The sequence below is a fragment of the Loxodonta africana genome, chromosome 2 (assembly GCF_030014295.1).
Source record: "Loxodonta africana isolate mLoxAfr1 chromosome 2, mLoxAfr1.hap2, whole genome shotgun sequence".
Lineage (NCBI taxonomy): Eukaryota > Metazoa > Chordata > Mammalia > Proboscidea > Elephantidae > Loxodonta > Loxodonta africana.
Genome location: NC_087343.1, coordinates 194,552,185 through 194,562,775, shown reverse-complemented (window position 1 = coordinate 194,562,775; position 10,591 = coordinate 194,552,185). Strand labels below are relative to the sequence as shown.

Below are 10,591 nucleotides of genomic sequence, written 5' to 3'. Positions count from 1 at the left end.
TTCCTCTGAAATTCACCCTGTGCAAAGTTCAAAAATTCCTGGGATTTAAGGTACGATTTACCTTTTCTTATTCCCTTAGCGATGATGTCCAAACACTATTAACCTAGGTCGGCTAGAAAGGGATCTCAGAGTTACAGAATCATAGAGCAATTGTCCACTCTCTTGTTTTTGTGGTGGCTGGAAACAAAATTGCCTTCTCAGGTGTTCACAGGTTCTTCCTCCTTCACTGGTTTAGGAGGATTTTCTCTTTGCTAACTGGGTTTCTGCTGAGCTGGGTAAGGATGATATTTGATGTTCTGACATTCAAAATAGCAGAAATTTACTCAGGGAGGAGAAATACCTCTCAACCACTACCAAAGCGATATATGCCAATATGATCACCTGGACCTGACAGGTAAATGGGCTGGAAGAGAAAGACAAAGGTCAACATGGTCTAATTTGGAGAGAATTCTGGGGACTTTTCAAGGAAATAGAGAGATTTTTTGGAGCAGCTTCCAAGCTTGAGAGAATCAAGGATGTTAAGAAGTGTGTCATGAATGGCAGTTCCCTCCATATAAGTTTTGGTTAATATTTAAATTTCTTATCAAATATATATTCTTATAAAATACATAAATTTCTTATCAAAAGAAATATCAAATTTCTTATCAAGTGCTAAACTGGTGTTTCTTTCAATGGGCCACTGGTTGAGACTAAATCAGCTACTCAGCTTTATACAGATGAGGTCCCGGAGGCCCTGGTGTTGTGGTTGTGGCTGTCACCACCATTTTATTTTAAACAGCAGTGGGCATTGCCACAGTTGCCTCCTCTGGGGGGACTTGGGAATTGAGATATTTCCCAAGAGCATCACTAGATAGCAGTTTTACCCCTTATATTGGCTTCAGCCTGATCCTGAGGGAATTAGTGTGTTCTTTGGGGTTTCTTCCCCCAGTCCCGAGGGGTACTTCCCCTCCCCATTTGGAGAATCACAGGAGAGTACATTCTTCTCCAGGCCAGTTCCATCTTCCCTTTTGTCTGCAAAAAAAAAGATCCTACTCTTCCCTGTTTTCAAGGGCTAACGCTGAATTTTCCCTCACTGTATATTTCTGGGTAATTTCAGTGGAAATATTTGAGGCTGGGGTGGGCAGAAGATGGGGAGATAGCATTCAGCTCGCGTGACCATCTGAAACCAGTCAGTATGTCTTTTAATTTGAAGCTAGATGAAATAAAGTGAAGATGTTCAGGGGATGACTGCTGCAAGGAAAACGATCTGGAAACATTATGTGAAGCATGGCTTAAGGCACTGCAGGACTGTGGCTCTGTGAGCACGTGTGTCGTGGAAATTGTGTCTCTGACCATCAGTCCACGGGACAATGTCAGCAACAGCAGTGAGACTGGCAGTGGAAGGGCAGAGCTGCAGGCACAAGCACGGGGGACCCACGTGAGCAAGGACGTCCTTTCACTTAAAACTGAGTTGCTGTTTGCACTACCTGGATGGGGTTATTATTTAGATTGGGTTTTTACAGAGAAAATCCTGGTGTCTGATGTTGTTGGCAGTTCTCATGGAGATAAGTCCACTAATTTTCTAATGAGTCCGGGGGTTTCTGCCCATGCGGGGCTGTCTAGGTCTTAGGCTCTGCCTCAAACTTTCTGCAAACACCATCTCATTCCATACTTCTAATCAACCCTGTTAGACCATCACCATTTTACAGAGGAAGAAGCCGAATTCAGAGACAGGAGAGTGTTCAGAGTTGGAAGAGGGTGCATATAGCCAGCAAGGGTGGGGTGGGGATAGGAAGCCTGAAGTGTGGCTTCAGAGACTCTTTCTTATCTCTTCACATGTTTAGGAAGGCACTGTGGCGCCGCCAGTTAGGCACAAGGAGTGCGAACTCTGACCCAGGAGGCCTTGTCGGGGCAACTGTGAAGGGCTCAGGGGGCATCTCCTCCATCGGGCTTTCTTTCTCCATCTTTCTATCCCCTTTATTTTAGTCCAGTAGCTAATTAGTTTGTTGGCTCCCGCACTAGACTCTGATCTGCGGGGAGGCAGTGACATGAAAGTGAAAAGAACACGTGGCTGGGAGTAGGCAACCGGTACCCTCATTAGCCTGGTAACTTTGAGCAGGCCCTACACCTTTCCGGGCCGATGACGGCCTGTTTTAAGGGGTGAACGGTATAAGGCTCGTGTGGGCCTGGGACACAGAGCCTGCTCAGTAAATGCCAGTTCCCTCGGGTTTCTGAGAACAAGGCTTGCGCCTTGCTTATCTTTGTCACCCCAGGGCTTGGCACACTCAGGAGAAAATATTGGTTCAATGAATGCAGTGCCAGCAAAAGGAATATTTCATCCTTGTCAGTTTTTAGCGGTATTTCAGATTGAGAAAGTCTTGAGTGAAAAAGCTTCTGCCTCCCCTTTTCCAGGTTCTGGCAGCCTGTGACAAGGAAAGGCGGGACGGAGAGCCAACCCGCCTAGGCGCTGGAGCTGGTGCGAGCGCAGTCGGTCCTTGCGCGGACGCAGCCTGGGCTCTGGGATCCGTAGCCGCCCGCAGAGGGCGCTCGGGTTGGGGCGCTCGCGGGTCTCGGGGCGCAGGCGGCAGTCCGGGGTTGACCGCAACCGGGATGCGCCCGCCGCTCCCGCGGAGCGCGAAGTGAGCGCCCTTAGGGCGCAGCGGGGAGCATAGTCCGGTGCGCCCTGCGCTGAGCCCTCCCCGCAAGCGGTGAGTACAGGCGCTCGCAGTACCCGTCTCATCCAAGTTGGGGGCCCTTGGAGGCAGCGCGGTCGGACAGGAACCCGCGGTTCTAGTGATTGGCGTGCATACGAGGTTGAGGAGGGTTAGGAGGGTCCCCGCTCGTGCAGGGCTCTGTACAGGGCTTGGGGTCCTCGCCAAGAGGCGCTGGATGTCGAGTCAGGTCTGTGCGCCCAGGGATCTCTTTGCTTGAGGTTGCAACCTCGGGATTTGTCTTGCGGGCCCTGCTGCGTACGGTCCGGGGACCCAGGGTTGGCAGGTTAACCCAGGGCGGGGGAGCGCTCACCTGGGAGTCCCCCACCCTCTGCGCCCTCAGCACCTTCCAGGGGATCCACGTGCGGCTGTCGCTGCAACTCTGCTTGTCAAGCGCAGCCCGCCCCCAGGGCAGGGGAGGGGGCGCGGGGGTGGATGGGCTGTGCCCCGCGGGAATTGGGCCGGCCCATGCGCCCGCCGGTACCAGCTCGGCTCTCTGCCTTGCGTTTCCCAGGCTCCTGGAGGTCGCTGGCGGTCCTGTGGGGAGGCGCGGGGCCCTGCCCCGAGGGGCCGGAGCCTCCTGAGGAGCGCCGGGCGCTAGGTTTCTGGAGGAAGGAAGCAAGGAAAAGCCATTGAAGTGGTCAGTCCTGGGGCTGCCCTCTTCCAAATAAGCGCCAAGCGCCAGTGTCGCGTCCGCTTTGAGGCAGTTCGAGGCAGCGGCGCGGCGCCGGCCCTTTGGGGCCCTGGCGGGGATCGTTTTCACAAACCCGACCTGGCGATTTTTGTGCCTTGGGAGCCGAACCCGGGTTGCGTGCGGCGTCAGCAGGACCCAGGCGCGTCTCTAGGGCGTTGTGGAGCTGCGGCGCCTTTGCCAAGTTCGATTTCAGAGCTCCAGGGGTTTTGAGACAGACCACTCAAAACAAGGTAGGTGGCCCGGAAAGCTTGCCCAGTGCATGGTTGGGTTGGGGTTGACTTGAGTAAAGACGTGATCTACCGAAGTCTTGGCGAACGACCCCCCCGTGTCTTTCCTTTGCTTTTTAGGGCTTTTGGAGCTACTGAGGAGCTAAGGGTTTGGAGGAGCAAGGCTTGTAATTTCAGCCCCGCCTCAGGAGAGAATTCTCTGTCCCCACCAGAGAGACAACAGCCCTTAAACATGACTGACTGCAATTGACTAACTCAGCAGAGGCCCAGAGTCTCTGAATTGATAGCTTGGAATATGCCAAAAAGTGAGGGGCCAATTGGTCCCTGTGGTAGTGACCGAGAGCAGGACAATCAGAAGACAGTTGTAACAAGCAAGAGGGACCTTCCACGGTTTGACTTGGCTTGCCAAGGGGAGGCCCCTGCCACCCAGTTGTTACAGCCCTCTGATGGAATGTTGGTGAGGTCCTCCACCCAGAGGAGCACCTGGGGCTAATGTGCAAAGGGCTGCCTGGTGAGAGAGGACTCCTGGAGGCTGACTGACCCCTGATCCCTGCTTAGGAGCTTTAGAAGTGTCAGAGTCTCTGATGTACTTTACCTCGACAGGATGAGGACTCTGAACACCTCCACCATGGACGGGACTGGGCTGGTGGTGGAGAGGGCCTTCTCCTTCCGCATCCTCACAGCCTGCTTCCTGTCTTTGCTCATCTTGTCCACACTTTTGGGGAACACACTGGTCTGTGCTGCCGTCATCAGGTTCCGACATCTGCGGTCCAAGGTGACCAACTTCTTTGTCATCTCTTTGGCTGTGTCAGACCTCCTGGTGGCTGTTTTGGTCATGCCCTGGAAGGCAGTGGCTGAGATTGCTGGCTTCTGGCCCTTTGGGTCCTTCTGCAACATCTGGGTGGCCTTTGACATCATGTGCTCCACTGCATCAATCCTCAATCTCTGTGTGATCAGTGTGGACAGGTACTGGGCTATCTCTAGTCCCTTCCGGTATGAGAGGAAGATGACCCCCAGAGCAGCATTCATTCTGATCAGCTTGGCATGGACCTTGTCCGTGCTCATCTCTTTCATCCCTGTGCAGCTCAGCTGGCACAAGGCAAAACCCACAAGTCCCTCAGATGGGAATGCCACTTCCCTGGATGAGACCATGGACAACTGTGATTCCAGCCTGAGCAGAACATATGCCATCTCGTCCTCCCTAATAAGCTTTTACATCCCTGTGGCCATTATGATTGTTACCTATACCAGGATCTACAGGATCGCCCAGAAACAAATACGGCGCATCTCGGCCTTAGAGAGGGCGGCAGTACATGCCAAGAATTGCCAGACCACTACGGGGAATGGAAACCCCCCTGAGTGCTCCCAACCAGAAAGCTCCTTTAAGATGTCCTTCAAAAGAGAGACTAAAGTTCTGAAGACCCTGTCTGTCATCATGGGAGTGTTTGTGTGCTGCTGGCTGCCTTTCTTCATCTTGAACTGCATGGTGCCCTTCTGTGGGTCCGGGGAGACCAAGCCCTTCTGCATTGATTCTATCACCTTTGACGTGTTTGTGTGGTTTGGATGGGCTAATTCCTCCTTGAATCCCATCATCTATGCCTTTAATGCTGATTTCCGGAAGGCATTTTCAACCCTCTTAGGATGCTATCGACTTTGCCCGACAACTAACAATGCCATCGAGACAGTTAGCATCAATAACAACGGGGCCGTGGTGTTTTCCAGCCATCATGAGCCACGAGGTTCCATCTCCAAGGAGTGCAATCTGGTCTACCTAATCCCACATGCCGTGGACTCCTCTGAGGACCTGAAGAAGGAGGAGGCAGGTGGAATAGCCAGACCCTTGGATAAGCTGTCCCCCGCCCTATCTGTCATATTGGACTATGACACTGATGTCTCTCTCGAGAAGATTCAACCCATCACGCAAAATGGACAGCACCCAACCTGAACCCCGAGACGAATCCTGCTAGACATGCTCATCCCTAAAGCTAGAGGATCTTTCTCTGGGGCTTGCTGTTAAGAATTTACTGAAGTATAGTGAGACTCGAAGGTCTCAGGCGAGCCTTCCTCTGCTGCTTGCTTCCAACACACAACTAACTATACTTTAAAATACACCCCAGTCTATTTTCTGTGTCGTTCTAGTGAGTCAAACAGGAACACAAGTGAAGCTAACACTCACAAAGGATGTGTCTTTGGCTCCAAAATTGTCTTTAGAAGCTGATTCTTATTTTAGGATTTAAAAAAAACAAAGGGAGGGGGATTAACAATGAACAGCTTCGCTTAAAAATTAAATCTTTCCAGGAAGGAAATGAGAAGGGTTGAGTTTGCAGTGTACAAACAGGTGCTAACACTGTTCCAGGCAGAGTTTTCAGATTGTAAAAGGTAGGTGCATGCCTTCATAAGTTATTTGTAAAACAAAATATAATTGAGCCTTAGAGTAGAAAGGGGGATTTTTTTTTTCAGAGTCAAGAGATGCTTTGTTGATATTGGTTTTATTTATTTATTGTATTATATGGATATTTTAATTTATTATAACAGATCTATATTTATCGTATTTAATAGGATAAACTAATGAGATATCTGAGACCTTAAAACCACATTTTTGCCCATTTAACTAGCACTTTATAAGCCAATGAAACAAACACACAGACCCTCTGAGGTCCTAAGTACTCATGTGTAACGTCTAGAAACGCAGCAAAGACTGGTAAGAAGTGAACTTGAGTTGTGATGATTCCTTTAAAATTCATAGGTAAATAAGGCAAGAATTGACTAATGTTATGAATGTTCTTTTCATTTTCTAGAAAGACTAAAAAAAAAAAATTGAAAAAGCATAGCTACTATTGCATTCAAAGTTTTTTTTTTCTTTCTTTTTTTAAATGACAGAGACTTTCCCAGGAGAGTGATTTGTAGTTCTGTAAATATCTTAAATAAAAACCAGCTTAAGAAGACTCTAACTTCTAATTTAAGATCTTAAGTGGTAATAATAAGTATATGTCATGTTGTATTTCTGTAAAATAATCAGCTTTCTCCATCTTTCCTCATTTCCCATGTCGGATAGCTTTTCTGAACCAAACAAGTGGCTGTCCTGGTTAGAGATGTGTAGTGAAGACAGTGGGGTTCATTAACTCTTGTGTTACGACAGCCTCACCAGTGGACAAAGCTCAAACCCTCTGTGTCCATCTTACCCGGGCTGAACCACAGTGCTCAGTGGGGCTCCTTTTTGTAGTGCTTTCGTTTGAACTTAGAATTGATTTTTTTCAGTCTTTAAATATTAATGGTATGTTGACTAATTAATAGTGTTTCATTATCAGCCTTGAGTAAGACGCTTCTGTTGGTGGAAAAAACAGGGGACCCTTCCTTTTTGGGTGTGTTAAGGACCCCAAAGCTATTGGGATTTCTTTTGCAAAAATGCTAGTCCTTTCTTTGTGCTTTGGAGTCCAGTCCCTGCGTCATCCCTTTGACTGTAAAAAGTATCATAAGCCTCCATTGCCAGATACTAACTCAAATGAGGGCATTTCAGGAGCGTTTCTTTGAAATGTTTACAAAGTGTTCTTGTGGATAAGCAATTTATTTAACATTTGGATGATATTGGTAACAGGGGAAAAAACCCACTGAAAAGTACATCCTGCATCAGGTCTGTGTTATTTATGTATTGTGAATGTTTTCTTAATTTTATTGCCTGTAAGCTTTCATATGTATAATAAAATTATTTTGTGAACTCAAATAGATCCTGAATGGGCTGTGTTGCATTTGTTAAATGTGTTTTTAAAATAAGGATATTTTCAGCTCTACAAGTAAGAAAACATGGGCATTTTCAAATATATGTTTTTTTTTTTTTTAATGGAAATTTCTCCTCTTATGTATGCCACGTGTTGCCTTTGAATATTTAAACACAACATGTTTTCTGATTCTGGCTACATAGTCTTATTTTCCGTCTGTCTTGAATTCTTTTTTTCTTAACCTGAGGAATTACTCTAGCTTTCATTACACAGATTTGAAAGCTTTCTAAAAGCTCTGCTTTTTCTTCCAAGGAGCCCAGGGACTTTAAAGAATGTAAAAATCACAGAAAAGACTGTGGCTTGCTAGGGGGTTGTTGTGGACTCTCAGCTGATGGCAACCACTGCAGTGTGGTGGTTATTTTAAAAGTTAAATCGCGCAGTGATTTTCTCTGGAGAGAAAATATAGAGTGGGATGCTGGCCTTATCCATAGGTCCTGCTAAACCTACTTAGTTAATGTGCTAAGGCTTTTCTCTTTTCTTTTTCCATCCCGAGGAAGGAGCATGGATGAACAGCAGGTGATGTAGACATTAAGGGTTAAGTTCATAATTTGAAACATCGCACAACAGATGGTGTCTTTTTAAACCCCATGTTTGCCTTCCCTGGGCTTTCACATGTAATGAACATATCTAGTCTGAATGCCCATACACATGACAGCTTTTCTTGCTGCTTCAGAACTTTCTGGATATCTTTATTCTTTGCAGTTTGATTTTGTTCTTAAATTAGAAATCCAGCGACACCAGCTCTGATGTTCATGTTGTCGTTGTACAATCAATGAAGCATGGCACAAAAGCCTTCCCCATTTATTTCATTGGCCAAAGAGTGAAAAATAAGTGATCTGTCTAGAAATTCTATTAAATAATTGTACAATTCAATACGCAGGGTGAGACCATACTTCGGGTTCCTGGGATGTTGAATCAATAAAGGGCATCTCATGAAATGTTAACTTTACTGAAAGGGCCTCTCAGAGAATTTAATTTACAACTAGAAAAGCAAAAGTATAATATGATTAATTTCATCTTTACAATAGTAAGTCTTAGTAATGCTACGTACATGTAAAACACCTTAGTAAGAAAGAGAAAAGAGGTGTTCTTTTTTCCTTTTTGTACCTAACAAGATGCCTTTCCTAATCAAATAGATATCATCTCTTGGAGTTGACTGACACAATAGGATGTTGTAAGCAAGGGAAACTGAGCCCTTGGCTTCAATCCAGAGATTTTGGGATTATCCTCAGGAAAGTCCCTGGCTTCTCCTGGGATCTAGGCAAGTCACAATCTCTGAGGCTCAGTCGTCCTGATCCACAAAGTGGGAGGAGCAAAACCTCTGCATTAACTCTTCAGTAGACCAGTTAGCAGTTGCTGTCAAGTCCAGTCTGACTTACGGCAACCTCATGTGTGTTAGAGCAGAACTGTGCTCTGTAAGGGTTTCAATGATGGGCTTTTCAGAAGGAGATCACTAGACCTTTCTTCTGAGGCACCTCTGGGCGGACTTCAACTGCCAACCTTTCTATTAGCAGTGGAGCGCGTTAACCATTTGCACCACCCAGGGACTCCTTTGGGCAACCCCTTTTCAATGAAGGGGTCACCCAAAAAACCAAATTGATATGTTGTCTAACTTCAGGGATTTTCTGAAGATTCTCCACTCTGGGGGCTGTCATGATTTTTCTCCCAGGCTTGCACTGGTGGCATCTCCCCTGGATCTTTCCATTCCCAACAGCCAGTCCATGTTTGGGTCCTAGAAAATAGGCTTAGGGTCAGACAACTTGGGCTCACGTTGCTGCTATCACTTTCAAGCTATGTGAGAGTAAACAAATGTATTTACCTCTCTGAGCCTGTTTGCCCATTTGTGAAATGGAAATAAACATGCAGGTTCTGGTGAGGGTACAATGAAGCTAAATCTGTAAGAACACTGAGCACCGAGCTGTTGGACTCACTGATTCTTTGCAGGATGGCCGTTTTGAAACTGTCGATCACTTAATAGGTATTGTATTAATGATAAAGGACGTGCTATGCATTTGACTTCCTCGAGTGTTTGCTTGAAGCAAATAGAAATGACTTGTAGAACACATGTAGCTTGGGATTCTCCCAGACACTATTCCCTTTTGCTGTGATTATCTGGTATCCCAGAAGCAAATGGCTTTTTACATCTGGATAGTTGAGAAAATTTCCTTTATTTAGCACTAGCGACTGGCTGAACAAATATGTCCACAATGTCTGAGTCGGTAAAATCTACTTACCTTGCAGAATTTGTTTCAGGAATAATGAGTAGATGGCCAGCCAACCCTGAGCTGCTTTGTGTGATCTGGCTACCCCGGTCATTTGAAAGAACTCACCCAGTGGATTAGCAGATCAGAGGATTATACAGATTAGATGCACCTCTATGGATTTCTCTGAGATTTCCTGGATAGAAAACATGACAATAACCAATCTGTTTATTTTACAGAGGATGGGGGCGGATGAACACTGAACTCCTTGAACATTTTGTAAGCAGACCGGCCTACATTGCCTCTGTCACGTTAAGTAACTTCCATGTAACGTACAGACTTAAAAAACCATCTGGATTTTAGTCCATTACATCACTCAAGATTTGAGAGTTGTAATTTAAATAGTATGAGAAGCTCAAGAATAATCTCTGATTTAAAAGGGTTTAACTTTCTAATCGCCATGAGAAGATGCATAAAACCAATTAGAATTTTTTCTTCTGCTCAGAGAATAGGGATTCTTCCAGCTCTCAAAATTGGTGAATGTTTTCAGCCATTGAAAAGGATTTGCGCTGAACTATGTTCAGAGCAGCAAGGCTATCCACGGACAGAAACGCCAGCAAAGGGGCAGGTGGTAGTGGGGCCTGTTACTGTTGTTGTTCACTGCCGTCGAGTCACCCTGGCTCACGGTGACCCCATGCACAATGAAGTGAAACCTTGCCCAGTCCTGCACCAGCTCCATGATCAGTTGCAGATCAGATCCTTGTCATGCATAGGGTTTTCCTTGGCTGGTTTTCCAAAGTACAGGCAGTCCCTAACTCATGAACAAGTTCCATTCCTAAGTCCGTCTTTAAGTCAAATTTGTACATAAGTCAAAACAGGTATGGTTCGTATCTAATGTCAATTAGCCAAATGTTTGTCTTAGGGAATAGTATACGTTTTTATGCATAAAAAACATGAAAGAAACACTTCCAGATATGCTAAAACATCTTTAACATAATAATAA

At 46.1% G+C, this 10,591-nt stretch overlaps 1 protein-coding gene and 1 long non-coding RNA gene across 3 annotated transcripts in view; both read left to right on the top strand.

Moving 5' to 3' along the window:
• LOC135230295 (uncharacterized) overlaps positions 1-2,563 on the top strand; it is a 37,656-nt gene extending 35,093 nt beyond the window's left edge. Inside the window, exon 3 of the long non-coding RNA XR_010320943.1 lies at positions 2,392-2,563. This is a non-coding gene — a long non-coding RNA (uncharacterized LOC135230295). The remainder of the gene's footprint in view (positions 1-2,391) is intronic.
• Positions 2,564-2,574: 11 nt separating this feature from the next.
• On the top strand, positions 2,575-10,181 carry DRD1 (dopamine receptor D1). 2 transcript variants are annotated; one of them, XM_064279156.1, is made up of 2 exons: positions 2,575-2,687; positions 3,732-10,181. In XM_064279156.1, the coding sequence occupies exon 2, from the start codon at positions 4,216-4,218 to the stop codon at positions 5,554-5,556; it is 1,341 nt and encodes a 446-aa protein (XP_064135226.1). In that variant the 5' UTR covers positions 2,575-2,687; positions 3,732-4,215; the 3' UTR covers positions 5,557-10,181. The 2 variants fall into 2 exon arrangements, with proteins under 2 accessions (XP_064135226.1, XP_064135225.1); XM_064279155.1 differs by lacking the exon at positions 2,575-2,687 and adding an exon at positions 2,699-3,614.
• Positions 10,182-10,591: the final 410 nt, after the last annotated feature.

Excerpts from the sequence above, each read along its gene's own strand:
- DRD1 (XM_064279156.1), top strand. The coding sequence starts at position 4,216 with ATGAGGACTCTGAACACCTCCACCATGGACGGGACTGGGCTGGTGGTG.